General features: G+C 45.5%; 1 protein-coding gene across 4 annotated transcripts; it reads right to left on the bottom strand.

The window, feature by feature from the left end:
* On the bottom strand, positions 1-26,173 carry KRT7 (keratin 7). 4 transcript variants are annotated; one of them, XM_067529774.1, is made up of 13 exons: positions 26,102-26,173; positions 24,848-24,922; positions 23,887-24,007; positions 21,409-21,614; positions 19,284-20,509; positions 18,239-18,447; positions 14,123-14,183; positions 12,766-12,861; positions 9,404-9,568; positions 9,126-9,251; positions 6,550-6,770; positions 5,306-5,340; positions 1-3,023 (listed from the first exon to the last, which is right to left on the bottom strand). In XM_067529774.1, the coding sequence occupies exons 5-13, from the start codon at positions 19,671-19,673 to the stop codon at positions 2,854-2,856; spliced, it is 1,473 nt and encodes a 490-aa protein (XP_067385875.1). In that variant the 5' UTR covers positions 19,674-20,509; positions 21,409-21,614; positions 23,887-24,007; positions 24,848-24,922; positions 26,102-26,173; the 3' UTR covers positions 1-2,853. The 4 variants fall into 4 exon arrangements, with proteins under 4 accessions (XP_067385875.1, XP_067385874.1, XP_067385876.1 ...); XM_067529773.1 differs by having other exon boundaries at positions 19,284-21,614; XM_067529775.1 differs by lacking the exon at positions 26,102-26,173 and adding an exon at positions 25,571-25,755 and having other exon boundaries at positions 19,284-21,614.

Raw genomic sequence — 26,173 nt, 5'->3', positions numbered from 1 at the left:
GTTAACTTTATTAAAGGCAAATGACACACAAACCTATACCAGAAACTTAGGAAATTTCAACCGCAGCTACGCTGCAGAGAAGATACAGCTGAGAATGCAACACAAAATTCTGTGCAGGGCTTTTATTTTTCTCTAGTCCAGTCACAACAACAACAAAATGTGAATGTGGGTAATTAGCTACTTCCATGGCACATGTAAGCTAAAAGACCTATCCTGGCCGGCATAACTAGCTATTGTAATGGAATAAGAACATAAGGATTGCCATACTGGGGCAGCCTGGGGCAGCCTCCTCTCCGTATCCTGTCTCCAACAGTGATCAATACCAGAGCTTCGGGGGGCGGGGTGGGAGGGGAGGGGAGGGGAGGGTACAGAACTGGGTACTTGTGGAGAGATCCATCTCTTTCTTCTTTCCCTCCCAGGTTCTGGCAGTCAGAGGTTTAGGATTGCTCTGAGCATGGGATTTACATCCCTGACCATCTTGGCTAATCTTGACTGATCCTTCATTAACTTCTTTAGTTCTTTGTTGAACCCAGTTACACTTTTGGCCATCACAGCATCCCATAGCAATGAGTTCCACAGGTTAATTGTACGTTGTGTGAAAAAAATACTCACTCTTGTTTTGTAATAAACCTGCTGCCTAGTAATTTCATTGGGTGATCCCAAGTTTTTGTATTGTGGGAAAGGGCAAATAACACTTCGCTACTCACTTTTTCCACACCATTTATGATTTTATAGTCCTCTATCATACTTCCCTTCCACCCCCTTAAATAGCAACAGAGCATGATCTTCCTTAGGTCTGGCAGTGACCTCAGAATCAAGGAAATAATTCTGACCTTCCTCAGGTACAGTTTTTTAAAACCTTCTAGCACTTTGGTGTAGGCATTCTGGAATTGCACTGGTGTCGATGAGATGCATACCGGCCCTATATTAAACATCTGAACCCAAAGACAGAATAAACATAGTAACAAAGATAATGGAGCAATTTCTAGTGGCAGTCCGGCTATTTTATGCAATCCACTACCAAGGATAATCAAGCAGCTCTTCGTTCTTTATTACAATCCCCAGCCAGTAAGCTCTTTATTCATTCTTTCTTACACTACCGTCACAAAGCCCTCCAGCCCAAATGACATCATACGTGTTGTAGCAAAACCATAAAAGAACTGGGAAGATGAGGCTGTACAGACTACAGAGCTGCTTCAGTAATCAAACAGGCAGAGCGTGAAAATGTCTGCATTTGAGATCGACAGCATTGGCAACCACAGTTTTAGTGGCAGATCTGCAGCTGGAGTAAATAGTACAGCTTCTCTGATGTTAATAAAGCTATATCCGTTTACACTAGCTGGTGCTCTGGATTAGCATGAATTCAGTTAGATTTAGGAAAATCTAGCATCACTCTGCTGAAGTCAATAGACATGCACTGTGTGTGACAGAGGACCTTGAAGTCCTCCTTGGACCAGAATTTCAGCTGGTATAAATTCATATCACACCACTGAAGCCAAGAGAGCTATACTGATTTACACCAGAAGCATAGCTGGTCCATTGTCCACTGCGTGTGATATTAAAGGTGTACAGTGTAAGATTCCAGTGTTCCACTCCTCAGCGACTTGTGTTATCATTTACACTTAAGCAAAGAAATTGCAGTGCCAAATGTCACCTGTCTGATTTGACAGTACATTGCACACATAGAAATGACAATACAAGATGCAAAAGGTTCCCTAAATATTCCTACCATCGATAAATTCTTTGGGCTTGATTCTCCCCTCACTATTACGTCTATACAACTCTTCTGGCTTTAATGGACTCACTCCTGATTTGCATCAGTTTAAGTGAGAGAAAAATGTAGTAACTGTATTGCTTTGTTTCTTACATTTTGTGGTGAAACTAATGAATTCCCGCCCGCCAGACACTTTTAAAAGAAGATTGTCAGTGCAGTTTGTACTGAAATAACAGAGTAAATTCTTATGCGCCATGGCACCACGTATTATGGTGAAAATAAAGGGAAACTATTTATTTTCGATACAATGTATCAGATTTAAAAAAGGATCTCCAGAAGAGATGTCCAAGGCTGAGGGACGTACTGCAACATTTAAAGTAATTATTCGGATATTTAATTTTGCGCAATTTTATGCCCCTTGAACTTCACTGTGTGTGTATGAATTTCTGCAGTCTAAAAAGCCGAATTTAAATCTGTCTGCATTTTTTTTTTCTGTTAGAAATCGCCTTCAGTCATAAAAGTTTGGTTGCATTTAATTTCTGCTCAGAAATGGACCCCATTTCCCAGCAAAAAGAAAGAAAGCAAGGAAAAAATCCATGGAATTTTATCCAATTTTTTTTAAAACAAAAAAGGACTATTTTTGGATTTCTAATAAAGAGCTGGGGTTTTCAAAACAGCCTAAGGGATTTAGATGCCCAGATCCTATTCAATAGGAGTTCAGCACCTCATTCACTTGGGCTCATTTGAAAAATCCCAGCAGAAATTTAGAAAAACTTGATGTTCAGATGGTTTTGCCTTTGCATGAAGGTGAAATTCACCTTCATGCAGAGAGCCAGTCCAAGGGCGATAGTGGGACTTAAGTCATATGTAGGCATTATTCTGTCCACTACACAGGAGTGAATTTCACCCTAGAGGCTTGATCCTGCTATTGGTGGCAAAGCTCAGTGGGGCAGGGTCAAACCCTAGGTTGTCTGAGGTGGGGTCATGTCCTGTGAGGTGTCATTGGCATTTCATTCATCACTGCAAGATTTTGCAGCCAGTTTGGCTGTCAGGAAACAGTAAAACCTTTCTTTCTTTCTACGCAATTTATTTGTATTTTTTACTTCTATTCAGGCAGTGATGAGCTTGGCTTCTGGGACTTAGTTCCTGGTGCTTCTTCTGCTGGAGGAGGTCGTTGTCATAGTGTAGGCTTTCATGCCACCAGGGCTGCCTCCGGAGGAAAAGGAGAGTCCTCCGCTGCCCATTCCGCTTCCCAAGCCGATTCCTCCTCCAAAGCCGTATCCGCCCCCAGCACTAGAATTGACCACAGCTAGGGTGCAAAAACAAAACCATTGTAAATGCCCTGGTTGGCAGATCCACTGAAGACAGGAGAGCACAGTGCAATTGCAATTGGGCCCAGCTGGTGCACAGAGGGCCTGATTCTCCGTCGCTCTGCTCCTTGGGTCATGATTCACGCCAGTGCAGAGAGACTGCGAAGTGTACAAAGCAGCCCTTTTGCATGCACTTTGCACTCGTTTTCCACTGGTGTAAAGCACAACACAAGGTGCAGAATAATGGAGAATCAGCCCCAGATCGGGTCATGGGAACAGGAGCACGACCTGGCAACTTAGGCCCCAGTCCTGCATTAAGATGACCCACCCCTGTACCCATGTATTCTCCATTAACAGCGGGACTCCCGTAAGGAAGCAGGAGTCTGCACTAGTTTTGTATCTCACTGCAGCATCAGGGCCTATGGTGGCCATCGCACGGCAAATTGTGCAAATGTTGGTGCTAACTGGAGCTGTGTGAGAACTGGGTTTTCCTTTTCACAGGAAATTCCATGATTCGAAAAAATAATAATTTCTGCTCCAGAATAGAACGAAAACAAAAAATTAAAAAAATATTTTTAAATTTTTTTGTAAATGGTTTCCAATGGATCAAAACATTTCCTTCCACATTTGGCTTTTTCAAAATAATGAAATTACATTTTGTCAGATAAAAAAAAATTAAATGAAAATTAATTTAAAATTGGAACACACCGATCAGATTTTTTGAATGAAACTTCATTGAAATCGACATGTTGCTGCCAAATGTTTTGATTTCAGCAACATGGCATTTGCTGATGGAAAAGTGTTCCATCAGAAAATGTTTGATCCTCCCCAGTGCTAACACTGCACTTACAGAATATCTGATGGATGAGTAAACTGCCCCATCAAAATCAGTGGAGTTCCACCTCACGATACCAACAGCCCTATTGACTTCAGTGGGATTATTGATGTGCTTAAATTTAAGCATGGGTTTAAGTGATTTGCTGGGACTAGACTATGCAAAATAAATAAATACATAAATAAATAATCCTTATGGGAAAGTCCTATCAAATCTGATTTTCATGCAAACTTCCATATGAAGTTGCCGTTTATAAAGAATTATATAAATGATTAATAGCTGTCAGAAGAACGTCACAGTCCAGAGTGGTGTGTGTCATAAAGAATTATAAATGCACAGGCGTTACAGATGATTATGAGCAACCTATTGATCTTATGGAATCAATAAGAATTTGAAACTACTGATTAGCCATTTATTAAATCATCTATTAACCATTTGTTAATGCTTTGTAAACCATTTACGGATGGAACCTCAGTATAAAGACTGACCCTCTGGTCTATATCATTTTCAAACCATCCTTTAGCACCTTCCCAAAGAATTTATTAGAGAATCATAACCCTGCTAGGGAATCCTATAGGATCATTCTAAAAATAAGCTAGAGAAATCCTCTCATTCACTATTAATTTCCAGGAGCCTAATTCTTATTTTCACTTGCCTATACACAAAAGCTATACCATCTGAACTATACCCCATACTGAAAGTGGTGCAGCCTGCCTAGTGAGGATGCAGTTATGTGGGCATAACAGTGCTTACACCGGTATAGCGTATACCCATAAAAGAAAGGGAATAAACTATGCTGGTATAAGGCATCTTGATATTGGCATACACTAGTTTGTACTAATCTAACCATGGCTGTCAAAAATGACACCCCCTCCCCTCCCCACTAAAATAGTTGTACTGATACAAACACTGCCTAAGGTAGTTATACACCAGCCTGGCACCGTAAAAAAGTCTTACAGTCAGTGGAACTAATTTTTACCCCTTTACACTGCCGGAACAATGTAAATAGGCTACGTCTACACTACGTGCTAGGGCTGTGATTCTCAGCTCCTACAGACATACTCGGGTTAGCTCTCATCTGAGCTAACACACTGTGTGGGAGCAGAGGCAGCAGGGTTCAGGTGGGTTTGCCTGTGTTCGCCTGTGCCAGTGTTGCCGTTGTCCATATTACCATGGCTACCCTACTAGATGAGAGCTAGTGTGAGTATGTCTAAGCAAGCTGGGAATCACACCCCTAGCTTATAGCCGCGTAGATGAGACTCGGGTTCTATATGTTTTGAGGATATGCTTTATAGAGAAAGGCCTATAGGATACTACAGGTTTAATGGTCATTCATTTTCTATAGGGATAAAATAAAATACACAGCCTATAAACTTTGAATCGCAGATTCCCCTGGCAAATTTTTAAACCTCTTTAGAGAAGGAATTAATTGTAAAGTCAACTCACAGACGCTGACGTTCCCAACTCCATCCCCTGACAACCTGTTGGGGGGAGGAAAACAAAGGCAAAGAAGAAAAAGAATGATTAGTCTTCTCATCATACATGGTACCCAGAGGCTTTTTGCCTTTGAAGACTAGCAAAATGGAAATGCATTACTATTGCTATTATAAATAATTAATATGAGACAGCTGTGTCATCAGGTACTTTGTCCATTACTAAACAACTAACACGCGCTAGTCCTTCAGAACATGCATTGTTAATGGCACATTCTACTCCGACAGGCGTTCATGGGGGTACATTGGGTTGGAAATTTTCCATCACCATGTGTTATTTTTCATGGAAAACAGCTTTTGGGGCCGAATGGCTGTTTCCATGGAAAATGTCACTTGGGTCAAAATGTTTTTGGATTTTGGATAAGAAAAAAAGAGAGAATTTTTTTTCCACGACCCAAAAGCTGTTTAAACTGATTTTTTTTTTCTGCGATAGAAAATGGAACAAATTTCATTTTTAAAAAATGATATAGTTCAAAGGATATGTTGTCAGAACTGGAGAAAAAAGAACTTTTCAGAGAGAAAAAAAAATCAGCTGTAAATGGGACTTTTGCCCGTGGCGTCAATAGAAGCACAGCAGGACCGTTACACCTGTTCTGGACTCAAGTGGGGCTGATACGGTTCATTTGCTTTTCCCTGCCTCTGGGATTACCTTTCCTCCCTCCCATCCCCATGAATATCCCCATTTGACAGACCCACCTTTGCGGTAATGCCCCAATCCAGAGAGGAGCTGAGAATTTGCCCCTCCCACTTATGGTTATTGCCGCTGTTCCATATCTCTCAGGATCAGGCCCTATAGGTCTCATCTTTCACCTTTACAGACTAGTTTTAAAGCCCTGAATCCTGCTCCAGTTAAAACACTGGTAAAACTTTATGGACTTCCAAGGAAGTAGGATTGAACCCCAGCAAATGATGTCTCGTGGGAAATTCCTGATTCCTCACTGCCTTCCTCTCGTCACCATTCACCCCCATGTGCAAAGCAGATGTGAAATGCCACCATTCTGACCTGGGAGCATTACACGCCCTCTTTGGACAGGCGTAAACAGCTGTACACAGTGTAGGACAAAGGAGAAATGGGTCCTTCTGTCTAGAAACAATGTTGCATCCTTTACACATCATGGGCCAGGTCCTCTGCTGATGTACATTGGCCTAGCTCTGATGATCTGGTCCAATGATTTTAGGCATGTATATTGCACCCACCTGTTCTCCTCTCCCTCCAGCAGCTTCCTGTAGGTGGCGATCTCGATATCCAGCGCCAGCTTGACGTTCATCAGCTCCTGGTACTCCCGCAGCTGCCGTGCCATGTCCTGCTTGGCTTTATTCAGGGCAGCCTCCAGCTCCTCCAGTTTTGCCTTGGCATCTTTGATGGCCAGGTCGCCACGTTCCTCCGCCTCAGCAATGGCTGCCTCCAGCTTGGCACGCTACAAGTGCACAACACAGGACTTCAGGGCCTGTTTCAGCCTTTGGCTGTGGCATGTCTGTTCTACTATCTGTCTGTGACATCTATGGTACCCATCCAGTCAACCATCTGTGACATCTATGGTACCCATTCAAGTCAACCATTTGTGACATCTATGGTACCCATCCATCCATCCATCTTTGTACTGGATGGACAGACAGACAAAGATATAGACCTATCCATCTATCTATCTATCTATTCACAACACCTTTAATCAGAGAGAGAGATGGACTATCTATCTATCTATGGATTCCTAATACACCCATTATCATGGTATCAAGACACCATTGGAGCACTTAATGAGAATATTTAGATGTCTAATTAGAAGATGAGTTAATTGACTTCTGCTCAGAAGTCACTCCAGCTGGAGTTGCCATTCCAGATCAGACCTGGGTCCATCCATGATAGTTGGGCAATAAGCAATTCATGAACTTCCAGAGGATGACAAAAAACTCCCAGTGCAGCACATAGCCTGCCTATCTATCAGTCGATTGTATTTCTAATGCACCCTTTACTGTATCAGTATTACACACGTCTGTAGAATAGCACAAATGTTGGTTGAAAGGGCTTAGTGTTGAACATACGACTTTTAAACTCCCATTCATTATTCAAAAGCAGCCTTACTGGATCACATTACAATATTGACTTGTGAATATGTGTTCTAGCCACCCTGCCCTGAAACCAAACAAATATCATTCAGTGATTCACAAAAGCTTATCTCCTGCTTTGTGTGTACTCTGGTTATTCACTGCAAATATCCAAGCCCCTTAGGCAATGACTGAACAATTAACTTCACATGGTTTTAAACATCCCTTTGAGGAACTGATGAAAGCTACAGGATGAAATGAAGAAAACTCCCAGCCTGGCTGAATGAGTTGATCATGTGCACAGCTGGTTCTTCCCTGATACAGAAAGGGAGTGGAGAAGTTAGATGGATGAACCATAGAAGATCAGAGATGGCAATGAATTGGAATGTCACGTCCCTCTCTCTAACCCATGCAGGATTGCTTCCTATGGATAGGTCTACACTGAAATTAACCACCCATGGCTGGCCCGTGTCAGCTGACGTGGACTTGCGGGGCTCAGGCTGTGGGGCTGTAAAATTGCGTGGTAGACGTTCGGACCTTCCCCTCTCATGGGATCCACCTTGAATGATCCCTTAGAATATGTGCTAACTACCTAGGCTAAGCAATCTGTTCTGTCTTGTATTTAGCTGTGACATTTTAGGTACTTTTCCCAGATCTAAAGAAGAGCTCTGTGTAGTTTGAAAGCTTCTCTCTCTCTCCACCAACAGAAGCTGGTCCAATAAAAGATATTACCACACTCGCGGCTCGCCTTGTCTCGCTATTAACCTGTGTGTCAATTGGTGCTGCTGCAGTGCCTCATGGGAGTTGTAGTTCTACATACCTCATTGCCATCTTCTTTTTTATGGGCCCAGCTCTCCATAGAATCATAGAATATTAGAGTTGGAAGGGACCTCAGGAGGTCATCTAGTCCAACCCCCTGCTCAAAGCAGGACTAACCTCAGCTAAACCATCCCAGCCAGGGCTTTGTCAAGCCGCAGCTTAAAAACCTCTAAAGATTCCACCACCTCCCTAGGTAACCCATTCCACTGCTTCACCACCCTCCTAGTGAAAAACTTTTTCCTAATATCCAACCTAGACCTCCCCCACTGCAACTTGAGCCCATTGCTCCTTGTTCTGTCATCTGCCACCACCGAGAACAGCCTAGCCCCATCCTCCCTGGAACCCCCTTTTAGGTAGTTAAAGGCTGCTATCAAATCCCCCCTCATTCTTCTCTTTTGCAGACTAAACAAGCCTTGTTCCCTCAGCCTCTCCTCATAAGTCATGTGCTCCAGCCCTTTCATCATTTTTGTTGCCCTCCGCTGGACTCTCCGGTCGGACTACATCTTCCACGATGCACTGCAGGACCTCACTGTTGCTGACCCATCATGACATAGAGCCAGGAATAGAAACCACATCTCCCAACTCCTACTACAGTGCTCTATTCACTAGGCCATGCTGCCTTGTGCATGACTGCTGTGGAACTACACCCATAGTAAAGGACTGGCCAGAGGAAGTCAAGGTGTCAGAAACTGGGACCAATATAAATGAGGGACGCCAATTTCTGGAAGCTGCTTTTGCCTTCCCTAGCAAGCTCTTCATCTTCTGGCATCATAACTGCAGCTTTCCCCGAGTGCTTTTAAAAGGCACTAACATTAAGACCTCCCACAGTATTTCTGAAGCTTATTTCTATTACAGTCATGACTCAAATCTCTCTGGAAGAAGCAGCAGGAAAAGCAAAGCCACATCCTCACCTGGTTCTTCACGTTGTCAATTTCAGCCTGCAGTCTGTGGATCATGCGGTTAATCTCCGTGATCTCATTCTTGGTGTTGCGCAGGTCATCCCCATGTTTCCCAGCAGTGGCCTGCAGCGTCTCAAACTGAGATACACAACAACATCTCCATAAAGGACAGTCATCAGCAGCAGCCAGTTGCTTAGCTGATTGCTCAGAATGGCCCTTCACAAACTAGCCTCTCCAAACACATATGAATAGCAGACGCTTCTAGCTCCCCTCCTTCCATCCTTGCTCACCTTGGTTTGGTACCAGGACTCAGCCTCCATTCGGCTCTTGTTGGCCATTTCCTCATACTGTGCTTTGACCTCAGCAATGATGCTGTCCAGGTCCAGGTTTCGGCTGTTGTCCATGGTCAGGACCACAGAGGTGTCGGAGATCTGTGTCTGCAGCTCACGAAGTTCCTATAAGTTACATAAAAAAAAATCTCTGTTGGCTTATTTTCTATCTCAGCTGCCTGAGCTCTCTCCCTGTTCTAGGGTATTACTTTGAGAAACCAATTAAGATCAGAAAAATAAAGCAAAGGAAAGGAAGGGAGATAAGAGAAAAGGTGTCAAACAAATCATTAACCAGGAGGAAATCCAAGTCGCAACATAGTAGCTGCTTGCCACCGTAACGGATCCTTTATGGTTCCCCAACCGCAATGCTGCAAAGTGAAAAAAGAAAGGAAAAAAAAGCAGAGATGGAGCTAGCCCCTGTATCCAAAGTTTGAGGGGATCGAGGTGCTTTGCCCCCACTGTAGAGAGAGGATCCCAGCTGTGATGTGAAGGGCCCCATCCAAATGTATTCTAAGTTTGGATCCCGAGTGTTCTATCAGGACCAAGCTAGGGGCTGGATGCTACACTCTTACCCCAGGATGTAATGCTGACTATCTCTGCTGGCTGCTATCTGAGCAAGCAAGGTTTAAAGTCAGGGGCCAGAGAGAGCTAAATCAGAGAGGGCTCCCCTTACTAGCCCTCCCTAGCTGCTGGGATGGGGTGACCACCCCACACAGGACTGAAAGGGGTTAAGGTGGCCAGGCAGGTCAATTAACTCCACAGGCTGCACCTGGAGGAAGAGGCAGGGAGCAGGGAACTAATTGGAAGCAGGTCCAGCTGTGCAGGAACAGGCGGGGCCTCTATAAAGCCAGGTAGCAGAGCAAGACTGCAGCAGGCAGTCCTTAGGCAGTAAGAGGAGGGTTTTGGAGCTGGTACACCCAGAGAGAGCAGGGGAACCAGGTGTGGTAGGAAGCATTTCAGGGAAGGAGCAGTGAGGGCTGAGAGAGGAAAGCCCAGAACTGCTGAGCTGAGGGTCCCCAGACTGGAACCCGGAGTAGGGGGTGGTTGCCAGTGGCACTGAGACAGTGAATGGGAAGAATGCTTAGGACTGCTGGAGATGAAAGACTTTGTTACCCTGGAAGGGGGGGAATTGACCTAGCTGGAGGGCTGAGTCACAAAGAGGACGCTGCGGTTCTTGGGGCTGAGAGAGGGGCAGCGGACCCGAGGGAGTGACAGAGCGACGGCGTCCAAAGTGCAAAAGGGGGCATCAATCTCCAGAGCTAATCCCCAGAGTGACCAGAAGGAGGCGCCAGACCAGTGGTGAGTAGTACACCCCGGGACAATTTGATGGACAATCCAGGCACACGGTTGCCCCTGATACAAGGAGCGGTTCAGAGACGGTGATGGACTGTGAAAGGCTGTATTAGGCAATATACAAGGGGAGTGGGAAAGATTATAGTAGGGACACACTTGAGGCAAAGCAACAATGGGACCGCATCCTGCGGTTTGTTTGCAGCTTTGTTTGAACCTTTGTTTGCAGCGGGCACTTATACCCTCCCAGGATGGATGGGGGAGAGAAACCTTACTGGAGAGCTGGAAGAAAAGAAAGCCCCCAAGAGCCCCTCCTGTGAGGAGAACAGGATAAGGAGGGGTGTGTTTTGCCTGTGGTCAGCAGGGGCACCTATGGAGGAGATGCCTGTAGCTGAGCTGTGAGATGAAGGCTAGCACAAGTGAGGGGCTGGGCAAGAGATGGCCAAAAGGAAGCCTGCTGACAAGGCAAAGAAAAGGGTTTGCTTTGGGTGCCTGGGGGTTGGCCATTTAAAAAGCAGTGGCCTCTTATGAGAGGACATGGTAGCAAAGGGGAAGGCAGGGACCCCAGTGAGGCAGGAGAAAAGGGACTACAGGATAGAATGATTAGGGCAGAGAGGGCCCAGGGGGACATAGGGATGACCCCAGAGCAGCAGCCGATTACTGTGAGGATTCCGATCCTGATGGAAAAGGCTATTGGAGGCTTTCCAATGAGAAGTGGAGAGAGACCTCAGGTGGATTCTTCTGGCATGATGACCAGAACTGAGTTAACTCCTTTTGCCACAAGAAAATCAATATTAGTTTGCACCACTTGCATCTTCTGCAGTAAATACCTTTCAGAAGGAAACCTGGGATCCCCGGGCCTCAAATCTGTTTAAATCCAAAGCTCACACAAAACAAAGAGCTGGATTTGCTAAGCAGGGGTTTGAGCTGTCCTTACATATTGCAATCAACCAAGGGGGACCCTACACATTACCACAGGACGGGCTCCATTGTCAACTGTCCAGGGCCCACAGGGAAAAACTCCTAAGAAGGATATAAATTAAGGCTGGTTGAAAATTTTCCCTTGACATTTTTTTCTATTGAAAATTGGATTAGTCAACTAAGCAAAAAAATGTTTGTGGGACGTGTCTGCTTTCCAAGGAAGATTTCAACTTTTTGTCAGGAAATGGAAAGCCTGCAAACTGAAATATTTTTATTATTAAATGCCATGGTGGTGCCTCATAGATAATTCAAATGCCTTGTGCCCCCATTCTCCTGTATAGACGAGGGTCCCCAGCTGAACTTCATCTCCCATGATGCATGTGAATATTGTGCTACACTGCCTTCCCCCCACCGCAAAGAAAGACCTTGGTGCATCACGGGAGATGTAGTACAACCAGGGATTCTAGTCTGTAGAAGAGGAGAATATGAGGCATTTGAAGTACAACTCCCATGAGGCACCACAGTGGCATTTCACAATCAAAATATTTTGAGTTTTAGCCAAAATATTTTCCCTAAAATGCAAAATTTTTCCCCAGAACCCCACCCCATTTTCCAACCAGCTCCAATAGAAATGTAATCAAAAATTAAATTCACATCACTGGAGTACTACTTCCGCTCTTGCGTCTTTCATCACAGATGATGAGAAATCATTGCACGAGATCACAGGGACTGCAAACTTCATTTGATCCTCATGCTGCTGCTAGGGTGACCATGGGCTGCAATTTATGACACCAGGGGCCAAGTTTAGCACTTCATTTTTGAGCATCACTGAACAGTTCCTCACAGTCTGACCCTCCTGTCCATATGCATAGGACCTGATTCTCCTCCTTACATCAGTATAACTCTATCTTCCAGGAAGCTGTTTCTGATTCTCCCTTGTTTAAGGGAGAGAAGAATCAAGATCTATCCATCCAACCACCCATGATATTTACATACTATAGCACTAATCTCCATGCATCTCCTTGGAAAGAGCAATCACTGACGGAGTTATGCACCATCACATCAGTCTGTCTACTTAATAGTAGTTATGATTTAGACAGAAGTGTCCTTACTGCTTCGTAGAGACCCCTCAGGAAGTTGATCTCATCGGTGAAGGCATCCACCTTTGCCTCCAGCTCCACCTTGTTCATGTAGGAAGCATCCACATCCTGAAGAATAATCAGAGATACTGTGAGACCATGTCTGGTTTCAATGGGAGTCCCGGGTGCTCATTGTCTCTGAAAATCAGGCTGTTTGTTCAGGTTCCCAGGTAAGGATTTGGGTGTCAGCTCCATTCAGGTCTGGTTTACACTAGGCACGCCGCTGTACAGCGTGTCTGGTGAAGACGCTTTATGCTGATGGGAGAGAGCTCGCCCGTTGGCATAATAACTCCACCTCCTGCCAGCATGGCGCTGTCCACATTGACGGGTAGGTCGGTTTAATTTAGGTCACTCGGTGGGTGATTTATTCACCCCCCTGAGCAATGTAAGTTATACTTTAGTAAGCTGTAGTGTAGACCAAGCCTCCGGCATCCTTTCAATTGAAAATGAGAGCCTTAATTCTTTACAGAGAAAGGTACCGCCGAGCTGTTCAAAAAATCACGGTGCCAGATTCTAATACCGTACACTGAATAGTTTTGCACCAGCTCCATAAGAACCAGCATTGTCCCGGAGTTAGGGGACTGCACTGGGTATCAAGTGATCTGCGTTCTCTTCCTGGCCATCTTGCTGTACGCCCTTGAGCAAGTCATTTTCCCCATCCCATTCTTTTCCTCTCTTTTCCTATTTAGATGGTCAGTTCTTTGGGACAGGGAGTCTCTCTTACTACATGTTTGTACAGCACCTAGCGCAACAGGGCTTTTAGGTGCTACTTCAGCACAAATTCAGATAATGGGCAGCAGTTGCATTCACAAGCCCTTCAAAGCCCTTTTACACAACCAGAGTGGTGTAAGTGGGTCTTAGTGTAACTCAGAGATGTGGGCCCAATGAGTAACCATAGAGTATGGCCCAGGTCCTCAAAGGTATTTAAGCACCTTACTCCCATTGTTGCTAAGAGTGCATCTTCACTGCAAAAACAGGTGTGTCCTTACTTCTTGTTAACTAACATGAAATAACTAATATGAGGTCAAATCCTAGTGAAAACAAGGCAGCTGTTCAGATATTTCCATGGGTTAGCAGGCCAAGTTAAAAACTATGGGGGAGCCAATCAGCTAACTCAAATTAAAAACACACCTATTTCACTTGTGAAAACAAGACCTAAGTCCATCAGAATCTGGCCAGTAACAATTAGATTTTCCTGGTTTAAATTACTGGCTTAATTCTGAGAGGTGCTGAGACCCCAAAACTCCAGCTGAAGTCAATGGGAGCTGCAGCTGCTCAGCCCCTTTGAAAATCAGCCTCTGCGATTTCATTCAAAGATTGTGCTGCTCACCTTTTTGAGCACGACAAACTCATTCTCTGCTGTCGTGCGCTTGTTGATTTCATCTTCATACCTGTTGGGAGGAAAGGAAGTGAGATTAGATAGAGCTGATGCTGGGCAGGAATTTTCAAACAAAACATTTTCTCAGTGAAAAATGCCAATTTGTGAGAACTGAAACTGTTCATGGGGCAGGGTTGGTTCGGATAAATCTCCCGATTTGAGAAATGTGGGTTGGGGGGAGGGGTTGTGTTTGAAATTGTAGAAACAGGGCCCTTCAACATTTTAGAAACGCAAAGTTTCAGTTTTCAGTTCAAAATGATGTTTTGTTTTGAAATTTTACTTCATTTTACTTACTTTTACAAAATGGTTAAAACGTTGACATTGAAACACAACACTTCAATTGGCCCAATCTGAATATTTTTTCAGATTATCGTCTTACAAAAAATGTTCAAGATTTTGACTTTTTGTTCTGATTCGGGAATGGGGGGGGAAGACAAATCTCAAGCTCTCATGGAATGGGAAAACCATTTCCCACCCACCTCTAGTGAGAGCCCAGCCAAAAATTCACAGTGAATAACTTATCTGATCAATTTAGCCTCTTGTTCATCTCCAATCAGTATATGATTTCCCACCACGTGTTTGTCGTTTTAAATCATTTGCTTCAATGACTGTGGTGCACCATTTAAAGTGTGTGTGGGGGGGGGTCTCATAGATTTGCCCCCTACCTCATCTGATTCTTCTCTTATGGCTTCCCACCAGCAGCCTGAACTCCCAGCCCATGAGCCCCTACACTCACACCCGGGTGTAAATCAGTGATAGAACTACTCCTATTTACATCAGCTGAGGATCTGACCCTCGGTCTGCTCAAACAGCTCCTTCCAAGTGTTTAGTATTTGCAATCCATGCTGTTATTTGTCTTTGATTAGACACACAGGTCACCTGCTATTGTTTCAGGTACCTGTTTGGATGAATGTAACTCTTGGAATCAGGTTTCTGGTGCAAATAGGCACAATTTTTCCCCCAGGGTCTCCACCAAGAGCAAATACAAGCGCAAAAGGGGTGTGAACAGTTCCAGCAAATTCATCCAGACATCAGACTGAGAACTTGTCTGGCAGCATTTCCTCTTCATTATCACTACTATTATTAGGCACATCTTTATGCTGGGATTTCAAAGCATTTTGCAGCCCTTGACTAAGCCTCAATACACCACTAGAAACCTAAGCAAGTGTAATTATTCCCCTTGTACCAAGGGAAAACTGAGTCATAGAGAGGTTATAGTTCAAATTTTCCAGTGCTTTCTAATTCGGGGTACATCAGTTTCCGGCTATGCAGTATTATTTCTAGCTGTTGATGTGATGGTAGCATCTAGGAGTTCTGGCGATGGAACAAGACCCCATTGCGCTAGGCGCTGTACAAACATAGAACAAAAAGACGTATCTTTAGAATCAGTGGGCCAGATCCTTTGCATAGCTCCCCAGTTTTCATTGGAGCCAATTCATACTAGCTGAGATTGTGGATCCTAAAACCTGATTTTTCAGAACGCTGGTAACTCCCGCTGATGTGAACGGGCACTGCTGGACCCCAGCATCTCTGAAATGCAGGTCCAGGTAAGTCTCTTGCCCAAGTGAGCCCACAGCAGAGTGGAAAATGCAACCTAGAATACCTGAAATTGAGCCTTCTCCTCCCTAAAATCCCCAGCCCAGCGACTGTGCTTTTCATTCTACTTGAGCAGAGCCAAGTAGCTACTTGTGAGCTGCTATTGTTGAGGTCATAATAGCGGCTCTGTTGGCTCACACAGCAGCTGCACAGCTAGCATGTAACCTGTTGCTTTCCAAAGTGCTTTGCAGTACCTTGAGTTTGACAGGCGCCCTGTAAGCGCCAGTTCTCGTTTATATTGCCTGCAGCAGAACGTTGCACAGACAGAGCCAGATCTTCCGTGGGGGGGGGTAAATCAATGTGGCGCCATTGAAACCAATGGGGCTGCACCAATTTACAGGAGGCGAGGATCTGGCATCCTTGACTGCACTGCATAATCTGACCTTTACATTGTCATACTGTGTGCACAGAACCTGCAGTATAGAGAGCAGGGAATGAAATAAATGAACAGTGGAATTCCTCAGGACCTACCCTTATTTGGGGTGAGGCAGGTATGTCTACACTGCACATAAGTTTGCAGGTTTGAGGTCAAGCCCCTTCCGTCCACACACACACATCAGTCTGACATGGGTCAGCAGGCCCTCAGCTCCCAGGACTCCAGCCCTGTCATTTTGCAGTGTGGACACAGCTCAGGCCGCAGACCCGAGTCAGAAGGACTATGTAACGCGTTGGCACAGCTGGGAGACCCAAGTTTACAATGCAGTGTGAATGCTCAAGTGCAGGCTTGGAAACTCCAAGTTCACAAGGCCAGGTCCCACAATGCAATGGAGCCAGGCCCACGGTCCAGGCACTGAACTTAGTACATATGACTTGAGCCCGATCTGACACGTGCTGGTGTAAATCAGGAGCAACTGCACTGAGGTTACTGGTGTAAAACTGGAACGAGTCCGAGAAGAATCACAGCCATCGTGGTTAGTTTCATGCTTCAAAATTCTTAGGGCCTGATTCTTATTTACGCTTAGACCTTTTCACACTGTCCTGCCTGGACATTAACTACACGGGCACTCAGTTTAAGGCCCCTTCAAGCTGCCTGAGCATTGTACTTGATTCTCCACTGCCTTTGTAGCAGTGCAGGCATTTACATCCACTTTGCCCTGGTGCACCAGGCTACGAAATGAGGGCCGTAGCCGGTGTAAACTGGCATGCCTCCAATGACTTTGATCTGTGCCAGCTGAGGACCTGGCCCAGCTATTGGAAGCTTTTTTTTACCCCCTCCTTGCACAGATGTGGAGAACTGCACCAGGGATGAGACATTAATAAATCAAGGCCACAGGGACATCCATTAGCCAGGAAATAATGCAACAGCCCTACAGTGAGGTTGCTTCTTTGTGTTTTATCTACACATCCCTCAGCTGCACCTGGGAAGGAATGATCAGTTATTGACTTTTCTCTTAGGGATTTATCTGCAGTATTTGCAGTTCTTGTTTGCTTCAGTTTGCCCAACTCTTTTTTTTTTTTCTTTAAACATCCCTTCCTCATGTGGGCGTGGCCTGTGGTGAAAGGGGTAAGGAGTGCTTTGAGTTGGACTTTCCCAAGGGATTTGATTAAAACAGAGAAGCCCTTTGTTAGAGATTGCAAGTCATCTTTTTTTCCCCATTGTTTCCATGGGACTATTTCAACAACAGGTATGTAAGCTTATGAATCATAGAGACCTACACTACAGGCAGTGTCGCCTACTGGATAGCGTTCGGGACTGGGACATGGGACAACTGGCTATATTCCTGCCCCTGCCACTGGCCTGTTGGATGACCTTGGGCAAGTCATTTCGCTGCCCTATGCCTCAGTTTTCCCATCTGTAAAATGGGAGTAATGATACTGACCTGCTTTGTAAAGTGCATTGAGATCTACTGATAAAAAGTGACCTATAAGAGCTACGTATTATCATCTTTCATAGCTGATATATATATGATTGATTATGGTGTGACATTATCAAAACAGAACGTTTTGATGTTCTCCGACAGAACTGTTTTGAAATTGCCATTTCACAAAAAAAGTAGAAATTTCCACCACTTCGTTACAATTCGGAACCACAACACATTCGGAAACATCAGCATTTCCTCTGGGGTGGGAATTCTGTTTCTTGACCGGCTTTAGTACATTATCTCTGCAAATAAATCTTTCTCCCTGGCGACAATCTATCTGACTTTCCTTCTGAAAGTACCTCCGTTCCCTGTTCTAATAAATCAGACAAAGGTCAGCCTCTGACTACAGGGCTGGGAAACTTCCGAATGAGCCATCTAAATTGCCTGGGCGCATACAAACCACGTCCCTTAGATTAGATAGGTTCTACAGAGCTGTGTGTGCTTCCAGCTGTGTGTACAGGCAACAGAAAGCAATCACTGTGCTGGCATGGTCTGACCCACTAGGTCATAGTCCCCTGCCTTAGAAAGATTCCCCCATCGAAGATCCTAAAAGATGCCAGATGACTCTCCTGGGCTCAGCGTACCGTTAGACAATAAGATTATACATTACTTGTTCTTGAAATCCTCAACAAGATCCTGCATGTTCTTCAGCTCGCCCTCCAGCCGCCCTTTGTCATTCACCAGCCCATCTAGCTGCCTCCTCAGATTGTTGATGTATGCTTCAAACATGGGAGCGATATTGCTGCGGGCCGTCTTTTGGTCCTGCAGGAGACTCCATTTGGTCTCCAGCATTTTGTTTTGCTGCTCCAGGAATCGGACCTGCAAGCCAGGAGGGGAATCAAACCTCATGAGTGATCTGGCTAGACTGGCATGCAACTGGGAGAACGTTCGATCACTGCAAGAGCTTTTGCTGTAGGATTTTTAGATGTTGTGTTAGGTCTGTGGGGGGAGGGGGGGAAGGGGGGGGGGCTATGAACCATTCAGATCACCTCAGGGAGAGGTTTTGAGATTCTCAATGGAGACAACACCCCACTTTTCCTACTACTGATTCACCATGAAAATGCAGCTTTTTATTGATAGTCAAATTCTGCTTCCCCTAGGAATCGACCCAATGATTTCAAGGGTAACTGGATCATACAGGTCAAGATCTGAACACCCATCCCCCTACAAGGGAGTTTAAAAACCCCAAGCTGGAGTTCTGGCCCAAATTTTGAAAATGGGCCAGCCGCCGCTCAGCTGGTGTAAAACAGCCGTGCTAAGTGGGCGTGGCTCCACTGAAGGTCCGCCAAGCCCTGAGAACCGGGCAGCTCAAAGACCCAGCTCCAAGCAGCACCTTGAATGTGGGATTTGGACCCAGAGCTGACCTTTGGGGCATCTGCAATGACTGGGATTCTTTTACAGCATAAGCCTGGGTTCCCTGAACGGCCCAGGGAACGAGCACGGAGGCCTTCATCAGTGCAAAAATTGTTGTGGAAATCAACATGAGTAAGAACTAGCAGGCAATTACCCCATCCTTCTTTAGAGCTCTAGCGCCTGATCCAAAGCCCACTGAAGATTAGCAGGACCCTTCCCCTCCCATTGGTTCCACTGGGGTTTGGATCAGGCCCTCTCTTTAAGAAGCATCCCACGGATGGTCACCGGTTGCTGCGTCTCACCTTGTCAATGAAGGAGGCGAACTTGTTGTTGAGGCCCTTGATCTGCTCCTTCTCCTCCTGCCGCACCTTCTGGATGGTGGGGTCGATCTGCAGGTTGAGGGGCGTCAGGAGGCTCTGGTTGATGGTCACCTCTTGGATGCCGGCAGGGGAGAACCCACCGCCGACTCCAGCACCGAGCCCATATCCAGAGCGGACGCTTCCTCCGCCGAGGGAAATCCTCTTGTTGCCAGAGCCTAGGTTATAGAGACTGGAGCTGCCAAAGCTACCTGCCCTTCCAAAGCCAGCACCCCCTCCCACTCCACGGGATGAGGAGACGGTGCTGATTCGCATCTGGCCAATCCCCCCTGGGCCAGCAGCGGAGCGAGAGCTGAAACTTACAGACCTTGACATGGCTACTGGGTTTCTGTCCTTCCCTTCCTGAGAAAGCTCAGGCAAACTCGGCTGGAGGGGAGATCAGGAGAGAGCAAGTGAGTCCCTCTGAACCTTCCTCTCCTTTTATCCATTAGAGGATCTGGGCTTGGCTGGAGGGCAGAGAAAGGATCATTTTACCGAGGGCTGGGTGTGTCTGGCAGCTGGCCTACCTCATTCAACCTGCTGAGGGAGGAGGGGTGGGGGAATGCACCCATCATGAAACAGTATCACTGGAATCACTCCCCACAGCTGCTGGCAAAGGGAACTTGTACCGCCTGAACCGTCCTTTGTTTCCTTGTGGCTTGGAGAGAACTTTTATAGCCTCAAGACATCAGCGTTTAATTTTTATCTCCTCTAGGCTCACATGAGCAAACATACAGGGCAGCGGTCCCTCGCTGTCGGCTCCCTTGGCCGTAATTTCAAACCCACTGGACCTGATTCTCATTTACACTGAGCCCCTTTGCACTGCTCCAACTCTGCACAGGGGCCTGAAAAGGGTGCGAAGGTAATCTATGCCCCTTTACACTGCCAGGGCGGATCCCCTTTACACAGCCAGAATGGGGGAAAGGAATCCTAGTGGAAATTAGAATCAGGCCCAGACAAAGTAACATAAAGCAAGAAATCTACAGCCACGTCCTCTTACCCTGCGCCCCCTCCATCCCTATACGTGGCAGATCCCAATTACACTACACAGTGCAGGGGAAATGAGGAAGGACACTAATACAGAGATACTCAGAGTAGCCGCCACCTGTTAACAGAGCTGAAATGCTATGTTGTCGCCTGGCTTCTTTCCTTTTCCTCTTTTTTCCCTTGATCTGAAATAAAAGCCATTTGAGACGGAAGATGCATATTTTACACTCTGTGCGAGGGAACACGCAAGGTCAGATCCCGGGATAATTCATCTGCCTCCCACCCAGAAGGAGGCCCAAAGTAAAAATATTTTTAAAAGCCTCCCCCGCTTCTGAATGTCTGCAACACGAAGGGGTATGTCCCTTCTGGGCTCTTTAAGCCCAGCCCTGTCATTTGAAAATCATATTTAACCCCTTGTGCTCTTCTGCAGGGCAAGGGTGGGTGGTAGGGGACGGGCAGGGAATGAGAGCACCATGTCCTTGCTAAATCACATCCAAAATAGTTGCCCGCTCCTATGTGGGCAAAGTGGGAGGTGGCTGGAGTGGATCCCAGTTGTTCCCAGGAGGATTCGTTGTTAACCAGGGAGGGGAAATAGACATGAGCTTTACTGACTGGCACATGCTGGGTCTGATGCTTCCTTTTCTTGCACAAGTGATCAAGGCTATGTTGGATTTAGTTAACACGTGCTAGCAGAGTACCTTGGTGCTGGATTTTAGCTGTTTGAGTTTCAGCTTTGGCTCCTTTGCATTATCATTTACACAGGTGCAAAATGAGGATAAAATGCAGCCAACCATATCTGGGCGTGTTTCACATTCAGTTTACACAGATTGAAAAGGATGACATAAAGAGCAAGGCAGGAGGGAATCAGACCCATTAAAAGATCATCTTGATCTCCATTAAACAAGTATAAATCCAGAGTTACTGTCATGAAGCCAATGGCCCTGATTCAGATGTCACTTACACCAGTTCTATCCCATAACTCCATTTATTACAGTGGACTTAATCCTGATTTACATCAGCAAAGGAGAAGAATTGGGTCTATGAAAAACCCGTTTCTACTCTCATTTACATCCAAATAACTCACGCAGTTGAAATCAGTGAAGTTGACTCTGGATTGACGCTAGGGAAAGTGAGCGCAGGATTTGGCTCCGTACATTTTCTTTGGCAGTCCCAGCAGATTAGAAGCCAGGTTTCTTTTTGTTGTTGTGGACACCATGGTAACTCTGCATAGTTTTGCAACTGCTGGACTAATGAATGCTTTCAAATCCATGTGAATGACCTTTACTGGCTCTGCAACAAAACACAATATGAACCTGTTAAACACCTTCCCTTTGGTAAGTGAAAGCGTTGGAGTTCTGGGAGAGAGCTGGGGAAACACTTCCGAAAAAGCTCAAAATGTTTCATTTAAACTTTTTCAAAACAAAAAGTTATGACTTTTCGATTCAAAATGAATTTTTTCTTTGAGTTTTATTTAAAGTTTGTTTAAATAACCTTTTAAAAGGCGTGTGTGTGGGGGGGGAGAGATTCATTCCAAATGAAACAACGTCATTTGACCTGAAACAAAAAATGTTCAACTTTTGCAGTTCGCCCCAAAATTCAAAACATGTTCAATTCAGGTCGATCCAAAACGATCCTCCTCTCCCCCCTCTGATTTTTTTACAGTTCAACCATTGAACTGAAAAATCAGTTATTTGCACAGTGCTGGTTCAGGTTGCCTGTTTGCAAACTTAATCTTTCCCTGCAAGGAGTCAGAACACCCATCCAACGCAGGGCTGAGAACAACCCCTCCGCTGTGCAAACAGAGAGAAAGAAATAGAATGAGTCATAAAAGACAAATCTCTCAGTAAATACAAAGTCCTTGTATAAACACATGGGCATGTACAATACGGCCTCATTTCTGCAGGTCCTTGCATAGTTCATTTGTAGTTGCACTCCAGTGTCGGAGTACAGCCCTCTGCATTAAGCAGCCCTGAATCTAAGCCTCCTGTGAACCTGGGCTGCTAATGTCAAGAATGGAGGGCAGGAAAGAGACACCGTGTCGGGCGGAAACGGACATAGAGCTAAGGATGGTTCTCATCATGCAAACAAGTGCTTTATGTACCACAGATTCCTAGATTTTTGATTTTCCAGCCAGAAGGGACGGTTCGGTCATATAGTCTGACCTCCTGTATAATACAAGCCATAGAATTTCAGCCAGCTACCCCGGCATCGATTTACTTTTAGGCTTGGCAAAATGCAATTTCTCTTTTTTATCATTTCCGATGGATAATATTAATTCTTACATTTAAACATTTTTAAATCCATTTAAATGTTCACGGTTGCACAGCATTAGGGGGTTTAAGCTTTTTTTTTTATTTCTATTGATTTCAATTTTCACAATTGAGGGAAATCATGGGAGGGTCGGGCAGTGGCGGGGGGGGGGGGGGGGGTGTCAGGCGACAATTATTTAATGACAGTCGACACTGAGCTCGAAGAAGTGAAAGCTTTACAGCAGTTGACACACTGAGTGCCAGGCCACATGTCAAAATATACAAAGGAAATAGCCTGCAATCAAACTTTAGTAAGTTCTCAAGCAGCATTTTTTGCTATTCTGCCTCTCTCTCATTTTTTATTATTATCCGTGGAAAGACATTTCCATCGGTGGGTGTGTGTGCAGTGAAATCAACATTTACCTGCCAGCTAGACATTCCCAGAATGGCCCAGATCGAAAGATCTAGTGCTTCATTTGTAACGAAAGAGGCACCGGGACTCAAGCAATTTTTTGTATATTCATAACTGATGCAGCTTGCCCAGCAGTGCTGCGGCTATGAACTGCCATGTCTAGAGGTGCCAGGGCTCAGCCCTGGCATGATCCCTCCCTCATGCACTGCATGGCAGGTCTGCCTGTAAAGCAGTAAGCTCTGCAGTAACATGACCCCTGCCAATGTCAGCATGACTGAGAAATTCCTGCAGAAGGGCTGGTTGTGCAGGTTAAGCCTGCCCGGGGTGGAGGGAGGTTGGGGGCTGTTTTGACCCACACATTCTCCACAATCGCCACCAAGTGAGAAACTTGTTTGTTTTGATCACTTCCATCATCTCTTCATTCATCTTCAAATAGGCACATCCTTCTCCTCCACCCTTTGCCTCTTGTATCTCACAGCTTGGCAGTCGTGTACACCAAGACTGAATCATTGAAAGGAGAGAACAGCATTATATCACCTTGTCACTTAGGGCCTGACCCAGTCAACGGACTGACCCCTTTTGAATTCAGGGGGAGTTGGATCTGACCAGAACACACACGGGATTGAACCAGGGACCTCCAGAGGTAAAAAAAGCATGGCTTGCTACAGCTTGACCAAGTCCAAGCTCTGCAGAGTAAATATGTAACACACCCTCATTGCACACAGACTTCAAAGCTACTACAGACTACAACAGGGAACACAAGAGGGTTTTCCTGGCTCCCTCATTCAAAGTACACGTCAGTGGCAGCTTTCCTCTCTTGTGTTTGATTTGTAGATTGCCTATGGACTTGCAACTGCATTCAGTTCTGATGCAGATGGGTACAGAAGAGAAACACACGTACCATGCTCTCTCCTGGAAACTTTGTTTGTTCTTTCTCATTTGCCATCTTTTAGATCCCATCTATATGGCCAGGATTCTGGTTATGTTTTGAGCAAACCCTCCACTTTCCATAGGGATGTCTTCTATTTTAGAGTAAGAGAAAACAATAAAGAAGAGATTGAAGTAAAGTATGTGGGAGAGAGCACAGTGTGTTTGCCTCTGCAAGAGGCTGCAGTGGAGCTATGCACAAAATGGCATCCATCTCCGGCAGATTCTTAGGCTTTGTCTACATGGGGACACTCAGGAAAGTTGACCCAAATTAACTACAGGTGTGAATATAAAGTGGAATATTTAGAAGCACATTAAACTCCTTTGTGGACAATTTTACTCAGAATTAAAGTGGCTTTAATTCAGTTTAGCTGAATTCATTTCCTAAGCAAGAATCTGGCCCCGTGGGTCTGATTATCCACGGCTCTGCACCTTGTAATGCTATTTACAGCTGTGCAAAGGGAGGGGTGATGTGCACCAGATCGAAGGTGCCCATGTAAGGCAATGGAAAATCAGGCTGTACAAGTGGGGTGAGAAGGGGGCAGTAACAATACAGAAGGAATTTTAATATACCTACACCCATGCCTGAAGGCTTCTGGGTCCCTTAATAAAAGACTAAACTCATAATTAACTACAACCTTCCCAAAGGATTCTGAGAATAGGAGCTAATAACGATATAATTACCATGAGCAACTCCCCTTCCAGCAGTACCACAACCCCAGTGTACAATAAACAGCCCAACAACAAATGACGCAGGCTGCGTTTACACAGCAAGGGAAGCCCAGGATCTGAACTCAGGCTCGAGCCTAACCCCGCTTCCTTCTGCACTCAGATTATGCTAACCCAGGGCTTGGATCTGGGGTGGAGAGTACAAGCCGGGACCCAGGCTTCAAGCCTTATTGCTTTGTAGTGTAGACGCAGCCCACTGGACTTACGTTCCGAGAGTCCAGCAGCACAAGTATCCCGCGAGCCGACTTCCTTTGTCCGCTGGACGGTTGAGTTTTTCCACACTGCACCATAAACAAAAGACTAGATCAGCCGCATTGTGAGAGAGTGTTAGGAAGTCTGGGATAAGGCTGGATGCTGCAGCCCCAGGACGGGACTCAGGGTGCAACAATTCCTAACCTAGGATTACAAATGAGTGCAGATGCTTAATCCTGAGGTTAACAAATGCAGGGTCTTCGACCTTAGGCCATGTCTACGCATACAGCGCTGCAGCGGTACCGGTACAACTGTGCCACTGCAGCGCACGTGATGAAGATGCTCTATGCCAACGGGAGAGAGCTCTTCCGTCGGCATTAAAAAATCCATCTCAATCAGCGGCAGAAGCTATGTGGGCAGGAGAAGCCGACCGAGCACTGTGCACGCTAACACTCATGTCGGTGTAAATTATGTCACTCCAGAGTTAAAAGCACGGGCTGCTATACCTTGAGTTAAACAAGCCATCAGCAGAATCAAGGCCTGTAACACACTCACTCCTCTCTGGATTTAGCACCGAGTGGGATTATATATAACACACTGACCATGCAAGTGGGCACAGGCTATCTGTGAGGTGTACGCTGGCCACAGACTCATAGATTTTTAAGGCCAGAAGTGACCATTACATCATTTAGTCTGACCTCTTGCATATCACAGGTCATTATATTTCACCCATTTACCCTCGTGTTGAGCCCAGGAACTTGTCTTTGGCTAAAGCGGCTCTTCCAGAAAAGCATCCAGTCTTGATCTGAAATAATGGGCAATTATTGTGCAAGTCCAGATATGTCCTGCATAATACACCTGCACAATGGGTGGATGCCAGGGTGTTAGAGCATAAAATGTTTGTATAAACAGTGCAGTATGACTGCTTATAAACAGAGAAGCACATGTGAGGCAGGAGAGTCATCTAATTAGGGCACATGACTAGTCAACAGATCTTGGTACTGTGTGACCTCAGGCAAGTGCCTCCATGCCTCAGTTTTCCCCTTCTGTAGAATGGGGAGAGTGAAACTGGGCATCTGAGGAGGCCTCACGTTTCTGGGGTGCCTGGATATTTACACTGAAGAATGCCACAGCAAAACCTCTAAATAAATAAGGCAATTCGCAAAGACACAAGGCCAATGGGAGTTAGGCACCTAATTGCTAATTACTTTGCAAATTTCCCCCGAGATTGCTACCAGTTCATATAGTCCCTGGGCCAAGATCCTCACCTGGTGTGAATCACGCCAGCTCCATTGACTCCAAAGAGAAGATCTAGTCCCGGGGTTGCACGGGCAGAGTTT

The sequence above is a fragment of the Emydura macquarii genome, unplaced genomic scaffold, assembly GCF_026122565.2.
Source record: "Emydura macquarii macquarii isolate MOO-44397 ecotype Brisbane River unplaced genomic scaffold, CSIRO-AGI_Emac_v2 contig_2994, whole genome shotgun sequence".
NCBI lineage: Eukaryota > Metazoa > Chordata > Testudines > Chelidae > Emydura > Emydura macquarii.
The sequence above is the reverse complement of the archived record's forward strand: the minus strand, read 5'-3'. Positions and strand labels throughout refer to the sequence as shown.